This window comes from Phocoena sinus, chromosome 12 (genome assembly GCF_008692025.1).
Source record: "Phocoena sinus isolate mPhoSin1 chromosome 12, mPhoSin1.pri, whole genome shotgun sequence".
Lineage (NCBI taxonomy): Eukaryota > Metazoa > Chordata > Mammalia > Artiodactyla > Phocoenidae > Phocoena > Phocoena sinus.
Genome location: NC_045774.1, coordinates 52,033,971 through 52,061,553, shown reverse-complemented (window position 1 = coordinate 52,061,553; position 27,583 = coordinate 52,033,971). Strand labels below are relative to the sequence as shown.

At 37.2% G+C, this 27,583-nt stretch overlaps 1 protein-coding gene across 3 annotated transcripts in view; it reads right to left on the bottom strand.

Moving 5' to 3' along the window:
- The window catches only part of PDSS2 (decaprenyl diphosphate synthase subunit 2), a 266,982-nt gene that overhangs the window by 84,170 nt on the left and 155,229 nt on the right, over window positions 1-27,583 (bottom strand). For all 3 annotated transcript variants that reach the window (XR_004352569.1, XM_032651605.1, XM_032651606.1), the window contains one exon: window positions 8,828-8,902. Coding sequence is in view for 2 of the 3 variants with exons in the window: in XM_032651605.1 (XP_032507496.1) it covers window positions 8,828-8,902 (75 nt within the window). In the remaining variant the exon portion in view is untranslated. The remainder of the gene's footprint in view (window positions 1-8,827; window positions 8,903-27,583) is intronic.

Here is a 27,583-nt window from a genome sequence, read left to right as displayed (position 1 = left end):
AGATATTTTATCCTTTTTGTTGCAATGGCAAATGGGAGTGTTTTCTTAATTTCACTTTTAGATTTTTCTTCCTTAGTGTATAGGAATGCCAGAGATTTCTGTGCATTAATTTTGTACCCTGCTACTTTACCAAATTCATTGATTAGCTCTAGTAGTTTTCTGTTGGCATCTTTAGGATTCTCTATGTATAGTTTCATGTCATCTACATATTCTTTTTAAGTGAATATAAAACATTTACCAGGATAGTTCATATCTGGGCCATAAAACAACTCTCAATAAATTTAAAATACTTCAAACCATATAAAATGTTCCCGGGGCTTCCCTGGTGGTGCAGTGGTTGAGAGTCCGCCTGCTGATGCAGGGGACACGAGTTCGTGCCCTGGTCCGGGAAGATGCCACATGCCGAGGAGCGGCTAGACCCATGAGCCATGGCGGCTAAGCCTGCGCGTCTGGAGCCTGGGCTCCGCAACGGGAGAGGCCACAACAGTGAGAGGCCTGCGTACCGCAAAAAAAAAAAAAAAAAAAAAAGTTCCCTAGTCACAATGGTATTATAAATCAATAACAGAAAGACATCTGTAAAATCCCCAAATATTTGGAAACTAAATAACAAACTGTAAAATAATCCATGAGTCTAAGGAAAAGAGAAATTAGTAAGTGGCTTGAACTGAATGGAAATGAAAAACAACATAATGGAAATTTGTGGGATGCCACTAAAGTAGCACTTAGATGGAAATTCATTGCACTAAATACCGTATTAGAAAAGAAATCAGAGTTCAAATACATGATTTCAGCTTAAAAGAATAAAAATAGAAGAGGAAATAAAACCAAAGCAATCAAAAGAAAAGAGATTGTAAAACTCAGAGTGAAAAATCAATGTAAAAGAAAGGAGAAAAAATAAAGTCAATGAAACCAAAAGCTGGTGCTCTGAAATCAATAATATTGTTAAGCCTCTAGGAAAATTAGAGAGAAGATAAAAATTACCAGTATCAGAAATGAGAGAAGTGACATTACTGCAAATTCTACAGATATTAAAAGGATAATATGGGAATATTATGAAGAACTTTAGGCCAATAATTTGACAACTTAGTGTTTCACTGCAGCGAACAAACTACCAAAATCTACTCACGGAGAAATACATAACCTAAATAGTATGATATTTTAAGCAACTGAATTTGTAGTAGGAAAAAACAAAACAAAAAAACTTTCCCATAAAGAAAGATCCATATGGTTTCATTAGTGAATTCTATCAAATATGTAAGGAAGAAACAGTACTAATTCTACACAAAATCTTTCAAAAAATCAAAGAGGAAATACTTCCCAATTCATTTTGAGGCCAGCATTATCTTGATATTGACAAAAGACAAAGACATTACAAAGAACTGAAAATAACACACCTTATTCCTCACGAATAAAAATGTAAACATTAACAAAATTTTAGAGTATCAAATCCAACAATATAGAAAAGGGTGACTGCATCATGATCAAGTGAGGTTTATTCCAGGAATGCAAGGCTGATTTAACATTTGAAAATCAATCAATTAAGTCACCATATTAACAGACTAAAAAAGAAAATCTCAAAAGAGAAGAAAACTAAAAAACAACAACAACAACAAATATATATATATATGATCACCTCAGTAGCTCCAGAAATAAAAATGGTCAAAACCTAACATTAATTTCTGGTAAAAAACCCTCAGGAAATTAAGAATATAAGGGAACATATTCACTAATCAGGAGCCTCTATCAACACCAAAACCAAAACCAAAACCAAAACCTGCAGCTAACATCATACTTAATAGTGGTCAAATATTGAATGTTTTCTTCCTAGCATCAGGAGGAAAGCAAGGATGTCCATTCTCACCACTTCAACATTATACTGGAGGGTCTAGTTGTTGGATCTGGGATTTGCTTTTATCCTACATACATACAACCTAGTGAGTTAGTCTGTTACTGTTTTGCTCTTTTGTGGATGCTAACAGAAGACATAAGACTCCTGGTTCAGAGATAAAGGACTTTATTATTTATGGCATGGGAAGAATCATGTGCATTAGCATATTTGTGTTGGTTACCCTTTACCCCAGATCCTGCAGGGGCAATGCAATGGGCTCAGACGGATGCTATGCCTTCAGTGGACTTATATTACAGCTAACGAACACTGAGTTTGGGGGATCCACTGCTTTTGCAGCAAGAAGTGATGTATATATTTATTATCTTGATTGTGATGATAGCTTTACTGGTGCACACGTATATCAAAACATATCAGATAGTGTACTTTAAATATTTGCAGCTGACTTACATCAATAAAGCTGTCAGAAAAATGAGAAAAATCTTCCATTCCAAGCACTCTAGGTCTTTCTATGTCATTAATTTAACAAATATTTTTGGGCTACTACTAATGTGCTAGGCACTGTGCTGATATTGGGATTACTGTGGTAAACAAAATCCTTCCTCCCGTGGAGTTTATATTCTTGTAGGAGACTGAAAGTAAACAATAAGAAAAACATCAGGTGGTGGCGATTGTGATTAAGATAAAGAGAATTAAGTAGGGTGGCTACTTTAGATTGGGGGTGGGTCATCTCTCTGAGAAGATGATACCGATGTAGAGATATGAATATCAAGAAGGGGCCAACCACATGGAAGTGGGAGAAGAGCACCTCTGACCTTCATCATTATTTTGGCTTTCTAACTGTTCTCATTTGCCTCCAATCTCCTGTAAGCCACGCTGAACTAGCTTCCCCGAAGGTTAGTATGATCGTGTAATTACTGTGTTTAAAAACCTTCATTCTCTCTCTTATCTCAATTACTAAAAAGGATATTAGCTCTACATTCCAGCATTATGAGTCTTCTTGCATATGACAAAACCCACTTTTCCAGTCTTCTCACTATTCCTTTATTCTAACATGGAGAAAGCCCTGATCTTACGTATACTTCCCTACTTTTGATCATGCTGTTTCTTCTGCTTGAAATGCCATCCTTCTCCTCAAGGATGCCATCAGTAGACACCCTTCCTATCCTTAAATGTCTGTCTCAAATATCACATTCTCCATAATATCTTTTCTGATTTTCCCAGCCAGATGTAATTTTTGTTCACAAGTCCCTCCTGTTATATTTCTCAGTGGGAAAAACTCAGCTTGCTCATTTTTTATTATATTTTAGATGGTGGCATAGGGCTTTGCAGATAGGACATAATCCATAACTTCCTAGTGGACTGAATTATCTTATTTTTGTTTTACTTGAAAGCTGCATGAGAGCCAAAAAAAAAAAAGATAAACATAAAGATAAAAACAGGGACTTCCCGTGGATGTCCAGTGGTTAAGACTTCGCCTTCCAGTGCAGGGGGTGCAGGTTCAATCCCTGGTCAGGGAGCTATGATCATATATGCCTCACGGCCAAAAAACCAAAATATAAGACAGAAGCAATATTGTAACAAATTCAATAAAGACTTTAAAAATGGTCCACTTAGGGACTTCCCTGGTGGTGCAGTGGTTAAGAATCCCCCTGCCAATGCAGGGGACATGGGTTCAATCCCTGGTCCAGGAAGATCCCACATGCCGTGGAGCAACAAAGCCCGTGTGCCACAACTACTGAGCCCACGCGCCTAGAGCCTGTGCTCCGCAACGAAAAGCCACCACAATGAGAAGCCCGCACACCGCAATGAAGAGTAGCCCCTGCTCGCTGCAACTAGAGAAATCCCACGCACAGCAATGAAGACCCAATGCAGCCATAAATAAATAAATTTATAATAAAAAAAAATGGTCCACATCAAAAAAATCTTAAAAAAAAGAAAAAGATAAAACAAGTGGATAGAAGTTATCTTGCCCCACAAAAGCGATGATATTCCTCATAAGAGAATAATCTACTGGAAATATAATGTGTTTAGAAAAAAATAGAACGGATCTTTACAATTTCAGTGACTCTGTTAAAATCAGTTCTTTTCCAAGACAACTGGATTCTCTTTAAAACCCTCTCACTTTCCTGAGACTGGGACCAAGCTAACATGAGCAGAACCTCTGAAAATAGGGAAGAAGTCTGCTGTTATCCATCTCAACACCAACATGGGTTGAAGACACATGCCTTACAGAGGACCTTGATTAGATTCCTAAGGAGGGAGCAGGAGTGGATGGGAAATAAACAATAAAAAATCAGAAAAAGAGTGTGTTGGGATCCCCAAGATCACCCCCAGGTTTGATGGTTTGTGAGGAGGATACACAGGACTTAGCATATAGTTGAACTCACAGGTGTAGTTTATTACAGCAAAAGGATACAAAGTAAAACCAGCAAAGGAAAAAGGTGCAGAGATGAAGTCTGGAGGAAACCAGGTGTAAGCTTCTAAGAATCCTTCCTCTACCAGTGGAGTCACACAGGATGTGATTAATTCCTCCAAGAATTAACATGTATGAGAACATATGTGAAATGCTGTCTAGCAGGGATATTCACTGGAGACTCAGTTTTCAGAGTTTTTGTTGGAATTGGTGATGTAGGCAACCACTGCCTAGGATGTACCGAAATTCCAGACTCCCAGAAGGAAAGCAGGTGATCAGTATAAATAACATTGTTTGCAGAGACAATTTAGGTACAGTGAACTGCCCTTATCAGTTAGAGAATGGTGGAAACATCCCTAAAATCCAAGGCCAACCTTACAAGCAGTTTTTCTAAGGACAGTAGTCCTTTTCTGCATAGGGATATATTGAAAATATTCTTACTTTTTTAATTCAAGGATCTCACTTTCAGATTTTTTTTTTAGCAAATGGTATGAAATAGAGCAAAGTTATGTACACTAAAATGTTCATCACAATATTGTTTAAATTAGTTAAAAAAAAAAAAAACCACAAGTGTCCAAAAACTGTGGACTGGTTCAGTAATAGTATGAAGAAATATTAAACAGCCATTAAATATTTTTGAAGACTTTTAATAACAAAAATGACTATCCTGGAGAGTAAATCAGAATGAAAAATTTTATGTACAATAATAACTCAAAAATGGGAGAAACATAGAATGAACTCTAGAAGGAAATACACTAGAATGTAATCATGATTCATTTCTGTGGGATGGCTTATACAAAATAATTTTTATTTTCCTCTTGACCTTTCCTGTACTTTCAATTTTTATTTAATGAACATGTATTTACTTTTCTAATTAGAAAACAAGTTATAATAATAAGATAATTGTGTTAAAAAGATTTTAGATAGGGCTTCCCTGGTGGCGCAGTGGTTGAGAGTCCGCCTGCCGATGCAGGGGATGCGGGTTCGTGCCCCGGTCTGGGAAGATCCCACATGCCGTGGAGTGCTGGGCCCGTGAGCCATGGTCGCTGGGCCTGCGCATCTGGAGCCTGTGCTCCGCAACAGGAGAGGCCACAACAGTGAGAGGCCCGCGTACATAGCAAAAAAAAAAAAAAAAAAAAAAAAAAAAAAAAGATTTTAGATATAATAATGGCCTATGGATTCAAAGCAAATTTTGCTAAAATGTAAAATATTTAGCGTGCACAGTAATATGAATACGATGACTAGGGAACTCTTAGGATGGCAAACGACCATTTAAAGTGCATTTTTTCTATCTGATGTGCTTCTTTCTTCAATTAGCTAACAAAAAAAGAAAAAGCAGGTAAAGTGAAGGGAGATATAAACACTAAAGAAAGCACAATGGCTAATTTTTATTTCAAGGAAGAAATGGTTCGCAAACTAGCAAATGCAAAAATAAAAATGTTATTTTTCAATGGACAGAACAAGGATGAATTTCCTAAATAACACTGAATCCCAATTTACGTACAATCTGTTAAGTATTACTAACATAAGTCACATACATTTTCATAGTTTTAAGGAGGATGAGGTAATTACTCTACAAACTTCCAGAGAAGGTGATTCCTAACATATTCAGTTACGATTCCCCTCCATTTGCTTTAATGCATCTACCCTAGTCACAGAGATACTACTCCACAGAAAGCTATTTTTATACTACCCAGCTTCTCCATCACTGTAGTACGTAGCCATATAGAAAACAGACCACTATTGTATCCTCTTATCCCTGGAGAGATGAAATGGTTTGCAGCTTATTTTAAATCACAAAGCAATTCTTTTGTGTACTGAATTGGCCCCAGGCTACGGAGGTTGTGCAACTCACTTCCCACATGACCTCCACTTGTGGCTGCTTCCCAATCTTGTCAGAACATGAAAACCTTGAAGGCACTCCATGTGGGGGGCAGTGCTCTCTCTGTCTCTGAAATGATTCCTGGGCCAAGTTAGAAAAACCAGATTCTGAACAGCCACTGTAATGGCAAGCACACGCAGAAGGGGAAAAAAAAAGCTCAGAATTTTTCTGGTTAGGAAGGGAAATGTGGTTAACCTAAATTGGACCTGCTTCAAGTTCAACTATGCATTTTTGTTTCCGTTATAAAAAAAGAACAGCTCTTTAAATGGTTTGGCTATATTCAGAAATGTAACTGCTTAAAAAAGTTCTCAAGTGTTTGAAAGGACTGTGTTTGGGAAGGTGGTGGGAAAGAGGGCAGATGACAAAGCATTGCTAGAGTCTTTTGAGTAAAACTTAAATTAGATAATCAAAGTCAGCAACTGGTGCTTGCTAAGTGATGGTTCATGTATGATCAACAGTCCTTCAAAGACTTTGCTGCTGCCTCTCTTCTCTTTCCCAGGAAGAAAGAGATTATATAGGACTTGGAGTCAAAAAACCTGGGTTCAGATCATGTCACTGTCAAACATGCATTAACAATTTCCAGACACTATGCTTTCTTGGCATTTGTCATCTCTGAATTTTAGGCTTTTCCTCTATAAAATGGGTACCAACAAATGTCACCCTTTTCATAGGTGATTATGTAGAAAGTATAAGCAAACTGTGAAGTGCTAAGCATTTTTATTGTTGCTGCTAGTAGGTCTGCTTGAAATATAAAAAGTACTTAACAAATGTTCACAAAATTATTAATAAACTGGAGTAATTATAGTGGACAAATGATAAGAGTAAGTCAAGAACCTTAAAATCAACAATAAAACTTTCACTTAAAACTTAACAGATATTTAACTATAAAACATTAATATCTTATATGGAACTAAATTGAACACCTTAGAAATATCCCGGGGGGAAAACAATGCTTCAGCTGCCAGAAGAGGTCACTGTAATCATCATATATGGTAGGATCTCAGGTATGGCAGAGGCATGCTAGCAAATCAGGTTTCATTAAGGTTACAGAGGCAGTGAATGAGAGGTGAAGAGCCTGAGGTCTGAAGTTCAATCTCAACTAACAAGTTGTATGACTATGGGCACATTAATCTTTTCTAAGCCTCAGTTTTCACAGATGTAAAATGGGGAGAGCAGCAGTCTCTGCTAGCAAGGATTACTGTGAAGACTTTAAGGAAGAAACAGGTGAATTACTTACCACAGTGTTATTTGCTTACCCACCATCGTCTTCATCATACTATATACAAGGGGTCTTTTTATAAGTGGAACTAGACCAGGAGCCCTCCATTTTACAATCTCCTATTAACCTTCAGCCATGGTAGAGAACTATGGTATGTTTTTGTTTTGTTTTGCTTTGTTTGTTTTTTGCGGTACGCGGGCCTCTCACTGTTGTGGCCTCTCCCGTTGCGGAGCACAGGCTCCGGACGCGCAGGCTCAGCGGCCATGGCTCATGGGGCCAGCCGCTCTGCGGCATGTGGGATCTTCCGGGACCGGGGCACGAACCCGTGTCCCCTGCATCGGCAGGCGGACTCTCAACCACTGTGCCACCAGGGAAGCCCTATGGTATGTTTTTGAAAAATACAGGAAAGGGGGTCTACTGTGGTCATATACCCTGCCAGGTCCCCACACAGTACTATGCTGCTTAGGTGAAGTTCGATATGCCTGCCAGGAACTATGGTTCCCTGAACCAAATGATAGCAGATGTTCAAGGTGTAATTCTTCATATTTCACTAACCACTCTCTGAACCATCCAGAATCCCTGGGTTATACTTTTAAATTTCATATCCAAGTTGCTCATGCCCTATGTTTCACTTCCAGTAAAATTTGTCTTTCTTTTTTCACATGGAAATGTCAAAAAGCTTAAGATGTGCATACATGCATATTTTTTTCTAATTTGCAGTGAGTGAAATCTTGCTAATGCAGAAGCTGAAGAAGTTAGAATAATGAAACACTTATATGGGAATCCCTTATAATATTTTATAACATGTTAACTGATGGTGGTGGTCAATGAAGCAATTGCTTCACATCCAATATCCTGCTGAAATGAAATAACTGCATTTTAAGGAAATAAAACGTAACCCTTTTTGAGATGTCCTGCTAAATGAGTCAAAAATCCTTAATTCTAGATCTATAAAATTAATCAAAATAATCCAACTGTGCAATCATCTTACGTCTTATCACAGAGAATTTAATGATGCAGTAAATTCTGGTTCTTGGATATAGAAGACATTCCTCCCTCATGCCCCCAACAGTCACCTTCTTGGGACCATGTCCACTCTTTTGGGACATGGAAAGCCCCTTCTTCTGAGGAAAGGCTGGGTCCAGCCACCTCAGCGTGAGCTGCTTCTCCAGCCTGCCTGCCTTTTTGACAGTGCTACCTGCCAGCCAGAAGCATCCTGGTGTCTTTTGGGCTGCTGCAGATTGAACAGACTTTGAATCCAGCCAGAGGATAAGAGGTTGTTTTAATTGGCTAAATCTGCTATGTGCAAAGCATATGACCATAAATTTGTAGCCAAAACACTAATCTAAAAAAATGTCACGAACAATTTAAACACAAAACAAGAATGATGTTTTTGCTTGTCAATTCTACTTTTGCCACGAGGGTTTTTAACCTAACATTTTATAATGACTACCAAATCTTTACCTTTGCTGAAGTAGAATTTTCATGGTATACTCCTTGTACCAAATCCATAAGAGCACTTGCTAAAAGTTCCACAACCTAAAAAACAAGAAAAAAATCAAAAGAAACAATTAAAAAAATGTATCCCTATTTTTACCTCAGAATGCTTCACAAGGCTTAGTAGCAAGGCAGTATTCTGCTTGATAGAAAAAAAAAAATGGGGTTATGTGCAAAGATCCTGGCAAATGGCATTGCCCACCTGGATATTAGAGCTGTGATCCAATATTTCCGGTCATAATTCAAGCAAAAAAAAAAAAAATCTTGTAAGCATAGCATTTAATATATGTGAAAATCCAGTAATAGCCATATTGAACATAAGCTTAAATTTCAGATAACTAATGAAATTTTTTTTTTAATTAATTTATTTTTGGCCGCGTTGGGTCTCCGTTGCTGCGTGTGGGCTTTCTCTAGTTGCAGCTAAAGGGGGCTACTCTTCGTTGTGGTGCACGGTCTTCTCATTGTGGTGGCTTCTCTTGTTGTGTTGCACGGGCTCTAGGTGCGTGGGCTTCAGTAGTTGTGGCACGCGGGCTCTAGGGTGCAGGCTCAGTAGTTGTGGCACATGGGCTTAGCTACTCCACGGGATCTTCCCGGACCAGGGATCGAACTCGTGTGCCCTGCAATGGCAGGCGGATTCTTAACCACTGCGCTACCAGGGAAGTCCCTCAGATAACTAATGAAATCTTAACCCTATTAATTTGCTGAATGTTTATTTCTGTCAGGTGGATACTTTTTCAATACCCCCATTCTGGGAGGCATCACAATGCTAATTTTCATACGTAATACAGAGAGAAAAGCAACCTTTCTAACGTGTTCATTCTGTTGTACTAAAAATGCACTGTGGATATATTTGGTGTAGGGCCCCTGGGTCAAATGTACCATAAACACTGAAAATTTTTACAGAATTGTAATATTGAAATTGTATCATCAAACCTGTATTATTTTCAAGGCCCAGGCTATTAAAAAAAATCAAACAAAATCAAGAGCTTTGAACTTGTTCCAGAATGTAAAACAAGCAGAAAATAGTAAATGGTCTCTTTGGAACTACTGTACAATTTAGAGTTGTTTGCATAAACCATCTTAATTCAAGAGGATAAAACAGTGGTATTTATTATAATGTTCAGTGCAGCCATTTCAAACAAGAATTCCTCAAGGCAACCCTACCCACTTCTTAAGAAGTCTTAGTATCTTATATACTTAGCTTCCTATGTTATGCAGTCCTGTATCAGATTTCCACTCTTTGCTTCCTAAAATTTAGCTCAGTTTTGACTGAATTAAAGGATTTCGTTTCAGCTTTTATCATTCTTGTAATTGAAGACATTATTAAGCCAAAGGATACAGACCCAAACAACAAGATACTTCAATCTCAGGTACCTTGGATTTAATAAACATTTTCTTAGAGGCAAATGATATGAATTTTTAGAAAGATATGCTTTAAAATTTTAACACATAAGCATTTATCTCCAAATTTATATTTACATGCATCCTGCACAACACACACAAGGCTGCCGATATGGAAATTTTGCTGATTAAAGGGATTATTTTTTTCTAGCTCTGCAGATGGGTTAATTTGTAAGACCTATACAAAGTCTTTTTTTTTTTTTTTAATCGCATTGCCCTTTAGGTAACCAAATACTTAAGAAATATTGTAGCAATATGAGCTGCAGAGGAACTGCGAGGACAATGATCCTACAGTGTTACCAGATGTGTTGAGTTATTTAAGTGGGGAAAGAGAGAAAAATGAATGGATTTTTTTCCCCCCTGAAGGTATCAGATAAGCTCTATTCCCAAATCCAGGAGGATAGAGTATTGCCAATAGGTCTATGAAAGACTGTAACTAAATGCACAGTATCAGATTGGATTACAGTTTACACAAGCAACATCCCAAGATCCCTCTGATGGTTGGACACATAATACAGATCAATCAGTCACTAAGAAATGTTATGGTTTTGAAACAGTTTGAGGTCTGAGACCAGCACTGGTAAAGTGAAGAGGGATTTACAAAAAGAAAGTCCGACACTAATTTTAACAATGGATCTGGTTTTGGGTAAACAGAGTGTTCCTTTATTTCCCTGAAATTCCAGACCAGGACAAAGCAACAAAACCTTTTTATTCTCCAATTCTTTTTCTGTTAATGCAATTAGCAAATATATGTAGATCTGTACTTACAAGTTTATAATTTATAAATGACCTGTACTTCCAAACGGCCATCCTTGCTTAAGCAGAATACACCTCCACTGCCAACAGCAACCATCAAGGAAAAAGATTTGGACTTCCTTAGGTTAACAAGTCCAGGAAGGCAAGAGAGTATAAAAAGCAGTCTAGCCTAGGGGAGTTGAATATGTCCCAGGCAAAAGTGACTTATCCAGCACACACTTAAATATCTTTCCACTGCCTGAAGTGTTTACTTTTAAAATTATACCAAAAAGAGATGTGTTTAAGTATTATCCTCCTTTAAAATTGCAAATATTTCTAGGAAGACCACAGGGCTAACAGCCCATACATATGTTAACAAGACCATTTAATGATCTCATCTTTTTTTTTCATCACATGGTTTACTACCACAGGCATTCACCTGTTTAGATAACTACTGTACTTAAATACAAGAAGGCACCTACTGGGACTTCCCTGGTGGCTCAGTGGTTAAGAATCCGCCTGCCAATGCAGGGGACACGGGTTTGAGCGCTGGTCCAGGAAGATCCCACATGCCGCGGAGCAACTAAGCCCGTGCGCCACAACTATTGAGCCTGCGCTCTAGAGCCTGTGAGCCACAACTACTGAGCCCGTACGCCACAACTACTGAAGCCCGCATGCTCTAGGGCCCACGTGCCACAAATACTGGGCCTGTGTGCTGCAACTAATGAAGCCTGCGCACCTAGAGCCCATGCTCCTCAATAAGAGAAGCCACTGCAATGAGAGAGGCCCGCGCACTGCAATGAAGAGTAGCCCCTGCTTGCCGCAACTAGAGAAAAGTCCACGTACAGCAACAAAAACCCAATGCAGCCAAAAGATAAATTAAAAAAAAAAAAAAAAGAAAAGCACTTGCTTAATGAGCTCCTCCCTTCCCTCAGATTACTGAGGAATGATTTGTTCAAGCAACCTAAAACGGTAGCAAGGATAACGTCAGCCAGAAGAGAATCTAGAGCTCAACTGCCAGACTGTCTGAGACTAAGAGTCCCCGTCCCAGACTTTTTGGTGCTCCAGAGAAAGACCAAGGACTTCTGTTCCAAGCCCAGGGGGACAAGCAAACACTTTCTACTAGAAAAAGTGGGTTTTAATTCAACAACAGAACACATGAAAAGAGTATTTTAACCAAAATCAGAGGTCTCTGTAACACTGACTTGTTGCATCCTGAAACATTATTTCAGATTATATGACTGTCACCAACACTATTATAAAGTTTAGTTTACCTGCCTAGAGAGTAATCAAATAGGAGATATGTTTCTTCATTTCTGCATTTCTGGAGGTTGTGAGAGTAGCAGAATTGCTTACCTGTACATGCAAATGCAAATATGCTTTTTTCTTTGATTTGTGTCGTGTTTAACGATACAGCAATGTCATACACTATCTCCCAATCTTCTAAGTAACACCTTAGATTTCAGTGAGCCAGAAGTCATAACCATTCACAATGTCAGTGTTATGAGCTGGTTTCTCGTGCCACCTCGTTTTTTGGCTACCAGAGAGGAGGTTGCATAGGAAAGGAAGTGGACATCAAATTGCTGTTCTCAAGCAAACAATCTCTGTTACCTCTCCCATTTTAATCACTACCCTCTCATCAAAGATAAGGAATAGGTAGTATTCAGATCTGTCTGAACCTTAGCACAATTACAGATCCAATATAACTGACCTTTGGAATGCATTTCTTAAATGGTTAATTTACAGGACAAATTTGACCAACTGCAAGGGAATATGTAATTGCTTCCTTCTTTATCTTTTGGCAAGGGTAACTAAAATTCAGTGATTTTTTTTTAAACTGAAAAACTAAAGTGATGCATACCCTTACAAAAGGTGTTGTAATTATTATATAATAAAATTATAATTATATATTAATATAATTGTACATAATATAATTAATTATATATAAATATATATTAATTTTATATTATATAATTATAATTATAATAAAATTCTCAACTTAAAAATTAGAAATTGAGAGAAGTAGGAGGTGGTAATGACCAAATGGCCAAAAGACATCCTCACTTACTGCTATACAAAGATGTCTATAACATATTCTTAAGGAAACGAAAAAGAAAAGCTGGGTACAAAACAGAACAACATGATAGGTATTTTTAAAACAAAAATGAGGTCAATCTATGTGTTCATATATGCTGAGAAAAAAGTCTGAAACAGCAAAATAATAATTTAATAAATAATTTATAATTATAATTTATAATTATTTATTAAATAATAAATAATTTATTTAATATAAAAAATAATTTAATATATTTAATATAGCTGAACGAAATGATAATAATGATAATAATGATAATCTGTAAGTGGTAAGATTCTAGATTTTTTTTTTTTTTTTTTTTTTTTTTTGTGGTATGTGGGCCTCTCACTGTTGTGGCCTCTCCTGATGTGGAGCGCAGGCTCGGCGGCCTTGGCTCACAGGCCCAGCCGCTCCGTGGCACGTGGGATCCTCCCAGACCGGGGCACGAACCCGTGTCCCCTGCATCAGTAGGCGGACTCTCAACCACTGTGCCACCAGGGAAGCCCTAGATGTTTTTAATTAAAATTTTTTCTTCAACTTTTCTGAATTGCTTAAATGTATAATTGCTTAGTATATAATGTACTATATTTTCTCTCCTTTTATCAGCTTGCCTTCATAATCAGATAAAATAAACCTACTTCTAGGGGGTGGGATGGGAAGAAGCATACCCTGTTTCAGTCTCAGAAAGACTTCAAGCTAAGCTGTGTCCACAAATTGATTTATGGAATATAACAATCAATAGTCTCTTGATTAGCAAAAATAAGATCTGTAAGTGGTGATAAGCATTCTGTGCAGAAAACTTGTGCCTTTCTCAATAAATGTGATTCAGGAGTACTGTCAGTCAGCATTTGACAGATGGAATAGACTCAACAGAGCTGTACATGTTTCACTAGTAAACCAGACCACTTCGGTTTGAGCAAAGGAGCGCCTATACTAAATTTAAAGTAAAATGCAACTAAATCTCTAGAAAAATGTTAATTATAAACTAATGTGACCCAACTGAAACTCAAGTCAGCATAAGCTGAGTTGATGTCATAAGGTAGTATAGTTGTATTTTAATTCACTTTTAAAAGGTTGCTATGTACTTAATTTGCTTGGTATACTAAAACTGTGGAGGCTACTACAGATTTATAATCGTCTTTCAAAAACTTGCACTGGGAAGGTTACTTTAATGACATTTTTTACTACAGTGTGGAATGAAAGGACAACGTGTGATCCATCACTCTATTTGGGAGGCAAATGAACCCACAGCCCCTCAGCCTTTAGTACTCTTAACAGCTGCTAGCAAAGGAAACAGTCATGTGTGTGCACGCATCTGCAGTTCTGATGGCATTAATTACACACGAATCTATTGCACTCCTCCCCCAATCCCCAGGAACAAATAGCAACGCATGAAGCAGTAGCAAAGGTAAAACACCCTTGAGGGAAAATTAATTCTAATATACATCTTGGGAGGAACAAAAGACAGATTTAGTGTAAATATGTTCTTTTCAAAGTGCTTTGGCATTTGAAGGGATACTGTCAAGATTTTTTTTTTAAGTCACAAAAACTATATTGTCAGTGAAAATATTTTACAGAAAAATACTTTTATAGATAAAGGATGCTGAATAGCCTGCTAATGGTAACCAGAGTGGTTAGCTTCACTCTTCCGTTCCTCTTCATGCAAATGGAGCACAAAGTATCTGAGAGTTGCTTTTAAAGAAGAAAGATTTACCTACATTACCAAGGTGAGATAAAGAAGGACTGGTAAAGGAGTAGCGCTCTCCCATAGAGGCCAATAATATCTAACATTTGTAAAGCACTTTATCATTTACAAACTGGGTTTAAGCAAACTATCTGGTTCCAGGTAGAGTCCTCAGCGCCTAGCCAGATCTTCCAGGTTGGCAGCCTCGTTGGAGAAGCAACCTCTGAAGAACACGGGGAGCAGAAGCAGTGGCCAAATAAGGGGTGAATCTACTCACCCACCACCTGGGCACACACAACCCAGATGAGCCCTAATCTGCATGCTGATTAATATAAATGAGTGGCTTTAATAAGCCACTGATGAAGTCGGTGAAAGAATGGTTCTCTCCACTCCTTCCTACCAGACAAGGACCAGGTTTAATGAAGACAATGATGAGAGGTCTGTTGCAGTAAACATACCACTAACTCACAGGAGTTCTGGAAGAAGCTTCTAACTCAGCTTTTTGAAGGGAGCCTCTTCAATGCTGCCAAATATGTAAGGCCGTGCTTATTTGTGGGAGGGATGGCAATCTGTTCTAGTGAGCTGGGAACTTCTTTCTGGCTAAGGGCGAAGAGCAGAGAGAGAAATGGCACTACCAGTAGGACAGGTGCAGCAAAAACTAAGCAAATTGGTAATCTTAATTTTTAATTTAGAACAGCTGATACATTGGTTTATAAACTAACTACTGGTAACATTTGTCAAAATGGTTCACGAAAATTCAGTGAACTCCAGAAAAGTAAAATCACAGCTGATAAAACTTAAATAGTCCACAAGTTCAGGAAAATGGCTTGAGTACGAAGTGTTGAAATTTAACATTATATTGGCTGGTGCACTCATTTCAGAAACATTTGCTGATAGCCTACTATGTACCTGGCACTGTACTAGTGAGACTAGTGATGGCCATATAAAGGCCATTTATTTGTCTTTGATCACCTAGAGGATTAATACACAGATGAGCTGCATGACCTTGGGCCAGCACATCACTTCTTTGGGCCTCAGTCTGCATATCTAGGTAAGAGGTATCTGTGCTTTATCAACAGTAAGCCCCATGATCAGAAACACCTAAATGTGAAGCTGCACACATTTTTTATTCATAACAATTGTAAGGAATGGTCAATTTGCCAAAAATGTGGATTTCTTTTACTAGCAATACAAAAGTAATCCAAAAAAGTTGTTCACTTTTTGAATGGCGGTGCATGACTCTTGGCCTTATTTGTCACTTAACAATGAAAAATATAATTTATTTATTTAAACAATGATTAGGTTCCTGAAAAGTGGCAGATAATTTAAAATGCTGACATCAAGATGAAACTTTTCAGAAGAAATAAAGAAAAAGGAGATGCTTTCCAGTAGGTTAAAAAATGGTTCTGCCAAGTACCTTGCATTGCTACAAAAACTGTAAATAGTTGCTGAGGATTGCATGCTTAGTCATGAAACAAAGCAATTCTGTCTGTCATTATCATATAGCAGTCAGCTGCTTTATTTTCCACCTTCTCCAACATGAGAATTCCTGCACATGAAGTCTGCTGGACTCAGGATGGTCCACGTTAATATGCTCTTTACTTAAGGGTACTGTTACACCATGTTTTGACTGGACTTTCTCTGAAGAGAATCATGCCTGCCATTTCAATGATCTGTACACTTTTCCCCACGTAGCCGATAACCTACATTTTGCTTTCACTGCTTCTTCATTTGAGGGTCCTCTCAGTGATGTTAACTAAGGCTTTCCAAGTATGATTTTACTGAAAAGTTAATCCCACTTTTGAGACGTTTACAATGTGAATCTTCAGAACACCAGAATCATAGTACAGTATTTCATGCAACTGAAAGGATGCTGCTGGCTAGAACACTGCCTAGTAGTACCAGCTTTCAAAATTTTTAAACTGTAACCCAGAGTAAGAACTATATTTTACATCATGACACAGTATATGCATACATGCATATGCACAAAAATGAGTGAAAAGTTCTATAAAACAAAAGTTTCATTATTATTTTCTTTTGCATTTCATTAAAAAAAAAAGTGTTGACAGTGATTTACTAAAACGATTTCACCACCCACCAATAAACAGGATGTGATCTGTGGTTTGAACCATTATCTTACATCATGCTGATATACGTCACGTATAGCTCATACTTTGGTCAGCCATCTGAATTGCAAACAAAGTCCTCAAATTTTCGCCATGCAGTTTAAACACTGTTATTCTGAAATATATTTGTAAAGGTGTTAACTTCTTTATCACTTTATATCAAAAACATGTAAATTAACTGAGTGTAAACAGGCAGGATAAAACAGAATCATTCTTGGGTACTATGGGATATATGCTGTTAGAGTTCATATCAATCTTGTTGGTTTACATTAACTGATGTTGACTATTAGCTTCAAACTTATTAGATTCATGAAAACAAATTGGTTTAGACCACATCGGCCAAAGAGTTAAATATTTCAGGATTTTTCTGGAATTCACACATACATCTTGCAAATTCCAGGGATACCATGTCCTTTGGGTAACACAGTTCACCTTTCAGCACAATCAGTTCCTCTTCAAATTGCCACACTGAAAAGCAGATGTTTGTAATTTACAGACATCCCAAGGTCGGCACTTCAAAGGCAGTCACAGAAATAAAAGCATGACTCATATGCATTAAAATCCATGCATCTTGTCTAAATTGTATTTCTTCCAAATACCTTCACAGCTCTTCAAAATCTGTGATTCAATGAAATTCTAAAAACAACTGGCCCTACTAATACTGCATTCTAGAAAATTAGATAATCCATTTTCCCCTCCTTTAAAAAAATTAGGTAGTAGAAACTTGAGACTAGCTGCATTGCCCCTTGAATCAAATAATGGATACCCTTGGGTTCGAAATTCTCAAATCTATAAAGATGTACAATTGACTTTCAAACTGTTATCTCTAATGCTTAGCACATGCACACAAAAATTTTCGTGAATTACCAGTACTCTTCTAATATTTGAATTCACTGTATAAATCTTAACTATTTAAAAATAAATTTGCAGTTACCACTTTGTCCAAACACTATTTTCAGAAATTTACATCTGCATATCACCTTATGGCTTAAAGTATTGATAAAATAAAGCCTAAGTTTCTCATCACAAATCTGCCATAAAGATGAGTTCACTAATTTGGGGTATTACTTTATTTATTTATTTTTAAACATCTTTACTGGAGTGTAATTGCTTTACAATGGTGTGTTAGTTTCTGCTTTATAACAAAGTGAATCATCTATGGGGCGGATATTACTTTAGATTGCTGAAATATGCATGTCAATCTTAAGATCTCTGACATTTATAAAATATTTTGGCTTCTCTATTACACCTTTGATTTTTTTTTTTTTTTTTTTTTTTGCGATACGCGGGCCTCTCACTGCTGTGGCCTCTCCCGCTGCGGAGCACAGCCTCCGGACACGCAGGCTCAGCGGCCATGGCTCACGGGCCCAGCTGCTCCACGGCATGTGGGATCCTCCCAGACCGGGGCACGAACCCGTGTCCCCTGCATCAGCAGGCGGACTCTCAACCAATTCCCCCCAAGGGAAGCCCTCATCTTTGATTTTTATTAACAATTTTTCTTGATTTCTTTGTTTCTCTTCATATTTAATGCCCTTGTCAGAATCTGGTTATATATTGTACCTTTACAGTCTTTCCTACAACACTCAGAACTGTAGACTATTGGCACTGGCAAGGAGGTAGGGGATGGAAATAATGCTGCCTTTATTTTATAGATGAGGAAACTAAGAAAACAAGTTGCCTTTGCTTAGTAGTTATTTCTCTAAAATGTTTTATAAAGCCCTATTGATGTTTGTATTGTTTATTCCAATATTTAAAAACGACTAGTTGTTTAAGATATTATAAATTCCTGTATCTGTAACTGCAAAACTGCTGGCAAAAAAGGCATCATGGTTCTTTGCTGGTTTGTCTTCTACTTTAGTTAAGCACGAGGATTTCAGAGCCGGACTGCCTGGATTCAGCTCTACCATTTATTACCACGAGGAAATTATTTAACCCTTTCCTCTGTCTCAGGAGAGATTAAATGGGTTAATACACAAAAAACACAACAGTGCCTGCTACACAGTAAATACTCAAAAATATAAGGTGTTTTTTTTTAATGTTTGGTAGTAATTTTAATAACTATTAAATATTCTACATTATGAAGTTTCTAATTTCATTTCGAAAATGGAGTATTAACACATTAGATAAACAATCTGGAGGAAAAGATCTCAACTGGAATTCTAAGAGATAAAATGAGCTGTCCAATGTTAAATGGCAAATTTAAAAAAAAAGGTAGGGATAGGAACTAGGTCTACAGACTTCTACTTCAGGGCTATTTCCATGACTCTTTGTAGCTTTATACGTCATCACTGAGGAATATAAAATAGGTAAGTGCTATAAAGCTCAACATATGATGAAAACAAAAGTGATCCACAAGAGTGTAGCTGCTTAGTAATGAAGTAGTTAATCTGATATTCTAAACAGAGAAACTGTCCTTTAAAAACTAAAGACTGAACACAGACACACAGTATAGTTTTGATGTTTACTGATATCTGACTGACCTGAACAAAGAACAAAGACGATTAAGCCACATGAATAACAACAAACAAGTTAATGCATTTTCCAAAATTCTTAAAAACAAAGTTCCTTGGCATAGCCATACTTTCTAACAAACCCACTTTAATGTTTTCACAGTTTACAATATCTGAAATGACCTCAGGGTCAGGCATTTGTCAGTTAATGACCTGCTGGGCTAATGGCCTTCAGCTTTGCCTTGGGCACACAAGTCCTCCAGTAGGTCATTAGCTGCCAGAAAAGGGCTCTTTCCCAATCACTATTGCTAAATAAATAAAATTTGCTCCTGGGTTAAGGCCCTGTAAGCCAACTTTGGCTTAGAGTGAATTTTTTCGTTGAGTATTTACAACTCAGAGGAAAATGATGGAAATGCTAAAACCAAAGCTATATCAATAAAAGTAATGAAAAGTAGTCATGTGGATCCTTTTGGATGCTCTTAAATTTTCTTTTGCTTATGGTGTTCAAATTCAGTCTTAATTTAATATAGCAGGCACCAGATTACAAATGCACTGCATTTTGGAATTTCATCTATAAGTAAATTTTTTTGGAGCTTATACTACATTTTCCTAAAATAAAAGGCTATAAATGATGGCTAGGTTCCCAGAGAAGCCCACAAAAGCTTAGTTAGCCCATAATATTAGAAATACCATATACTTGTAATTAAAAATAGGATTGAAAACCACAATCTTATAATACTTGCAACTAAACAAAATTGGAAAACAAAACTAAATAGGAAACATTTAAAAAATGATCTTTAAATGTTGATGGTTGCAGGGAAATTTGGTTTAATAGGAGAATAAGGGTAGAGACACTGGTTCTTTCCTATGCCTATTTCATTTCTAATTATAATTTTCCTTTTTCTTAACACAAGAGTATACCAAGCTTTACTCTGTGTTCTTCAACTCCAAGTTTCTTGGTTTATTTTTCCTCTTGAAAAAAGCAAAGAGAAGGCAAAATGGTGGATGGCAATTTTTCTTTAAAAAAAATTTTTTTTTTGGGCAATTTTTCTGAAACAACAGGTAAAAGAATAAAAGTCTGGAGGAAAACAGCTGAAGAGGATGTGTATACATTTTGGAGACTGTCTAAGGTGAAATGAACTGAGTTGTGAACAGTAAGAGACAAAGAAAGGGGCACTGTGTACAAGTCTACTGGGTGAAGAAATGATGGTTGGAGAAGAGACTGGGGTCAGGTGGCTGAGGATGAAGAGGAAGTAATCAGCTGTTCATCTGCCTAGTACTTTGTAAACTCTGAACTCAGGAAATTCCTTGAGTAAAATCATTAGAAAGGCAAAAGAAGAGTACTGACTCAAGCTGGAAAATACATTTTTTTCTCTCTCTGGCTTTGGAGAAATAGCAATTTATGTCAGTGAAACTGGAGGGGGAAAAAAAGCTGGTTTAATTAATTTTACTTCTAGAAAGTGGGAAAAGGGATTTACAAAAATTGAGGTTGCCAAAGTATACAATGAGATTGCCATAATCAGTATGTTTCTACCTCTCATGGCCAACCACGGTGTGGGGTTCAACTGTACCCATGTCAGAGGGTGTATTTTTGTAGAACACAGACTTTTTTTTTTGCGGTACGCGGGCCTCTCACTGCTGTGGCCTCTCCCGTTGCGGAGCACAGGCTCCGGACGCGCAGGCTCAGCGGCCATGGCTCATGGGCCCAGCCGCTCTGCGACACGTGGGATCTTCCTGGACCGGGGCACGAACCCATGTCCCCCGCATCGGCAGGCAGACTCTCAACCACTGTGCCACTAGGGAAGCCCAGAACACAGACTTTTTAAAAAATGGGTTTCTTTAAATGCCAGGCATATGGAAGAAATGCTTCTCTTGCTCTTTTTTTCTTGTCTTCAGGTTTCTGGTTTGACACAGACACTAAGAGAAGTGTCCATTTTGCATGATGGCATTTGACCTTCCTATGATAAAAAGATACTTCATTCCATTGTTTTATAGCACCACAAGGGTAAAGTTCAAGGTTTTAATGAGATAATACATATTAAAAGAACATAATATTTTGCCTTTTTAAAAAATTTATTGATTTAAGGCTGCTTTGGGTCTCCGTTGCTGCGTGTGGGCTTTAGCTGCGGAGAGCGGAGGCTGCTCTTCATTGTGGTGTGCGGGCTTCTCATTGCAGCGGCTTCCCTTGTTGCAGGGCATGGGCTCTAGGCGCATGGGCTTCAATAGTTGCGGCACGCAGGCTCAGTAGTTGTGGCACACAGGCTTAGTTGCTCTACGGCATGTGGGATCTTCCTGGACCAGGGCTTGAATCCAAGTCCCCTGCACTGGCAGGCATACTCTTAACCACTGCACCACCAGGGAAGTCCCTGTCTTCTTATTTCTAGCACACATCTCAAACATTTATCACTTTCACTTTAAATACAAGGAAGCAGACTCAGAATATAAATACAGTGTCTGTTTAATATGTGGCTATGTTAGCATGTGATAAGAAAAAAGCTGGAAAAATTATTTTGGGGATTTTGAAATTGTAATTTTATAATAGCATTTTGACTTGTCTGATATGGAGATAGTTTCCTTTATCGTTATAACATATGACACCCCACTAACATTCTGCACATATTTTTCTAGTCATGAAAATCTACCCTTGACTGGGTCATATGAAGAAAAGAACATTAATCATGGGTGTCAAACTAAAGAGGATGAAAGCAATTAATTCAATAATTTCCACAGGTAAAATACTTATGACAAGACTGTAAACACACAAGGTCACAATAATGTCTATTTTAAATGAATATGACAGAGAAAAACTTAAATTTCATATGACATAGCATGTTTTTAGGTTTCACTTTTCAACATGAACTTGAAAGTAAACAATATAACAGATAAGAAAAACACCAAATAACCAATAGCAGCTGCTTTATTAAAATATATAGATGGTATAAAAGGAGATTTATATGCATAAATTGAGCATATTTATACAAACAAAATTATTCCTTGTAAACAACATATTTATGCCTTTTGGAAAACAAAGTTAACATAAGAGAATACATCAGTTATGCAAGGACTACATCTGTGCCACTGGTTATTTAGAAATATAAATCACTAATGCTTAATAGAATGGCTCCCAGAAGTGACATCATGACAATGTTCTGGGATGTTTAGACAAGACCCCAGAACTAACTAACTCACAGATGTATAATCATAGGTCCATTAAATGAAAATCACTACAAAGATTAAAAAAAATAACATGGTGAATTAAATTCTTTAGATACTAGGGTCATCACTGTACATATAAAACACTGTTTTTTTTTAAAAAAAGATGACATAATAATATGCACAGTCTTATTTACATTGTGGCTTAATCTTAAAATACAAATCCAGTCTACAAGTAAACACAGAGACGAGGGAAAAGCTGTAATGGTCAGCCAGATTTCTAAATTATAGTGCTTTTCCATGTTATGATTTTTCCCCAGTTATTCAGTGTGTCTCACTGATAGCTTGATGCTCAAACACTAAAATTTTAGATTCTGGCATGACCCCATCATTTCAGCATTCAGTGATGTTCTACATGAACATAACATAGAGCAATTTATTTCAATGGAGTCAGGGAATTTACAGCTTAAAAAGAGGCATCTGAGGTCTCTTAGTTCAGGGTCTTTATGTAGTGAAGTACTAAAATAAAAAGTTGCCCTTAGGTCCCATAATTGAAAATGAATGATAACTCAAGCATTAATTTTTAAACTCACTACTGAATTCAAAATCTTGTTAATTCACACGTACGTGACTACAGCTATAACAGTAAGAAGACAATTATCAGAGGATTAATATACCAATTTCTATACTCAGAGATATTTAAAAATCTAAGTGTTACCTAAGGCAATTACCTTGAAGACCCCTAATATCTTCAGGGAAAAGCCAAAGGGAGAATAATTGACTTTGCTAATTTTACCCTTGGCAATTATAAAACAGCTCTGAATTTCATATGACTGCAGAATACTTCATCTAATGGCCTGTCCCAGCAGAAGTACAGTGATAAACACATAATATAGAAATTCAGACAAGAATTCAGTAGCAAAAGAAAATGGGAAATTGGTAGAATAAGTCATAAAAAATTAAAGTTGCTACAAATATGCTAATTTTAATTACCATGTTAAATATACACCCTCAAAGAAAAAGCAGACAGTTACTGTGGAGAAACAGAAAACTATACACAACAATTCTGTGTTATGTTCTATCTGCTCCCTTATTTCTGTGGCCTCTATTTATGTTGCTATTGCCAACAATTTTTCTTTCTTATAAAAGAAAATTAAAACATCATTAAATAGAATCTAACTTTACCAAGATATTAACCATATGAAGAGAGCTTATTTATCGCCACCTCTTCTTCCCCTTCAAAACCCCCCTTTTAGTAGTTAGTATTATACTTAACTTAAGTTTCTGGGAATTCATTTAATAAAATTATTCCTCTTCTGAGATAAAACTTTACTTTCCTTAAAAAAAATATTCTAAGGGGAATATTGCCATGTATTTAAATGAAAGGAACTGGCTCTGAATATGGGAGATTTGCTTTATCAAAGAAAATTCTTTGATAAAGCATTTTAGTTACCCCTTACAATCTACTCAGTTTAAAATACTGTTCACATGATTTGAAAATCATCTATTATGATTAAAAGAGGGCTACAAAAAGCCTAGATTTGTAGAAGATCAATTATGGACCCCTGGACATGGTAGTCAAGGTCTTTCACAAAAAGTGAGCCAGTGAAGCATCTTTTGAAATTGACCTTGTAGAGCTTTCAATGACCCTTTGAAGAACAATGTGCAAAAGATCCATGTTTTGGATGAACGGGGTTGTGTAGAATAAAGGCTTCAATTTAACACACAACTATCAAAGTCAGAAAAAAACATACCATGGTTTAAAAAGGAAAAAAATTCCTCATCAGACAAAGGTTGATAAAATGCAAATCTAAAGGTGCAAACCTGTGCACAGACCGTGAAGGTACAGGGCTCACTGGAGGAGAAGGGAATGCCTGATCATTCTTATTCCAAGGAGAAGCTTCAGGCTGAACCATTGCTTGGATATTCTAAGCTTTTTTGGGGGGGTGGGGGGAGTAAATCAAGTAGTGCTACTGAAATCCAGTGCCTAATGGAGCAGATGGTGGAGGTCTTAGACTCTGGAACATTTATAGTGATGCTTCTGAATGCAAAACACCAGGAGTGGATTTCACCGGCTGTGAATCTGATTTGATTTTGATGGGAACAAAGCCTCCATTTTCTCTGAACTTGAACCACACTGAAAGAAAGAATGTGTGAATGATACAAGCTAGCTAAGAAAAAGGAACATATTAAATATTATTCCCATAAAGTGGTTAACACAAGTGAATACTTGTTTGTGTCATTATAGCATGTTAATAATATTTGTACTTAATATTTGTACCATCATCTTAACCTTATATAACATTTCATCGGAATAGCTTAAGTGAGTTAGATCTGATGATCAGAGCAAACAGATATAAATTTGTCTGAAGGCAATAAGCTTTTTTTTTCTTTTTTAATGGTAGGGGCCAGGCTGAGGGCTAATTACTGAAATGTGGACCTAGTTAGTATGTCCGTAACATCTCCTCCTCTCAGGTATGTGGGTCTAAACCATGAGTGGCCAGTGTGTGTGGCTAGTCATCTGCAGCTCAAGGCACCCAGAAACCATACCAGACCTGTACTTTCTGAGGCTTCCTCCTTCTCCAAGACCCAAAGTTCAACATAGACCATAGCAGGTATGGTGAAGAGGGAAGTTGGACAATGCAGTCAGAGAGTGGCTCCCAAGTCAACTGAGATTATTTATTATTCCATTCTATTTTATTTTTTATTTTTTTTGCGGTACGTGGGCCTCTCACTGTTGTGGCCTCTCCCGTCGCGGAGCACAGGCTCCGGACGTGCAGGCTCAGCGGCCATTGCTCACGGGCCCAGCCGCTCTGCGGCATGTGGTATCTTCCTGGACCGGGGCACGAACCCGTGTCCCCTGCATCGGCAGGCGGACTCTCAACCACTGTGCCACAGGGGAAGCCCCTATTATTCCATTTTATACGGCCAATTCTTTCTTTCTTTAGCTTCCTTTTCAGATGAATATAAACTATATATTAAAGGTACCATACTATTTTCTCCCTAAAACCAGCAGGTCTATCTTATGAAAATATGTGCTAGCCAAAAGTGGGATGGGAAGGTAGGGCAGAATGCTACTTGTCTCCCAGTATCTATTCTCTCCATCTTCCGGATTTTTGGTTGGGCACATGGCAACCTCACAATCAAGTTTACATTTCTTAGTCTCCCTGACATCTAGGTGTGACCATATCATTAAGTTCTAGCCAATAGGATGTAAGCAGAAGGATTTCAAATAACTTCTGAGAAACGTCTTTAAAGTGGTGACACTATACAATTTATCATCCGAACTGGGCCATGTGAGAGTAAAAGGGAGTGCTAAAATAATTAAAATTTTGTACTTTTTGAAACTGGTATTTATTAACTAACAATTGATTTTATTATACTGGGGGACTTTTTAACTAGTTCTATTCAAAAACCATTTTCAAAAATAAAATTTCAAAAGAAATAAAAATAACATATATCTATGTACATTAAAATAAAAAAGAACTTCTTTATATTGATAATCTGAATATTAAAAAATAGAATAATTATTCTTGGTACATACTCACATATTTGTTTCTTAGCAATATCTGTCTCTAATATTGTGTCACTGGCATTTTTCTGAAGGATGTGTCTGTAAAAATATGGCATTTAAAAATAAAACTGCTAGCAATATTCTTCACAGTTGCATTTTATAATTAATTAATTTGAAATTACTGATATTTTAATTGATTCTTATTGGTAGACCATAATATTTTTAATTGAGAAAGATGCTCTTTCTACAGGTTCTGAGTTATTTGGTAAGCTCAGAGCAAATTTTCTAAATGGAAGAGACACTCAATTCTAATTTTTTTTTTCACATTGAAAAGTGTAACTATTCCACCCAAATATTTTCAAGGTACTGTCTTCTTGCTTCCTTCAGAGTACTTTCCTTTGACAAATATTTTTAAAAGATAAAACTTGTCAAATAAATTGACTCTATGATTCTTTTGAATGTTTTGCCAAAATTAGATGCTGCAAAGTCTAGGCCTTCTCAATTTCATTTCATTCATGTATGTGTATAATTTATTCAAAATAGGAGCACCACCAAAAGATTCTTCCTGCAAGATGAAATATTCCCAATCAGAAGTACAGAATTGCAAATTTTAATCTTGTAGAGCATTTGAGTTCTTACCATTTATGTTGTTCAATTCCTTCTTTCCTTCTGTAGGGAAAAATTCCAATGGAAATTTTGTTTTCATTAATTGCAGTTCTATAAAAGCTTCATTGGGTGTTTCAGTTGTTGAACACTTGATTTCAGATTTCCACTTGATTTTGAACAAAATGTCACCAAAACTTTGAAGAGCCATTTACAACAAAGTTCAATACCATTGTTGGGTATAGAGATTTCTAAAATCTGATTGATGACAGGCAACAAAGAGAGAAGGCACATATTGTGGTACTGAACTATATAGTTTTATACTCAACATCAGCTATATCCCCCAAATCTTGTAGTCCAGAGACTCTGACTATAAAGATATTTGTAAATTTTTGTAACAATAGCTTCTATTTCAATTAGTAGAATGTTGATGTTTGTTTCGATGCAATTATGAATTATGGGTGTGCCTCAAACAGTTCCAAGTCCTCCATAGATTTCTCAAGATAGTAAGACGGTCATTTTTATCACAACACTGTATGTGTTTCACCTAAATTTGTACTTGTATTAATATTGTAAACTAACAATTTTATCTTTCATGTTCAACTTTTTTTTTAAAGTCTTTATTGAATTTATTACAATATTGCTTCTGTTTTACGTTTTGGTTTTTTGGCCGTGAGGCATGTGACATCTTAGTTCCCTGACCAGGGATTGAACCCACACCCCCTTCACTGGAAGGCGAAGTCTTAATCACTGGACCACCAGGGAAGTCCCTCATATTCAACTTTTTTTTTGCTGTACACGGGCCTCTCACCGTTGTGGCCTCTCCCGTTGCGGAGCACAGGCTCCGGACGCGCAGGCTCAGCGGCCATGGCTCGCGGGCCCAGCCGCTCCGCGGCATGTGGGATCTTCCCGGACCGGGGTACGAACCCGTGTCCCCTGCATCAGCAGGCGGACTCTCAACCACTGCGCCACCAGGGAAGCCC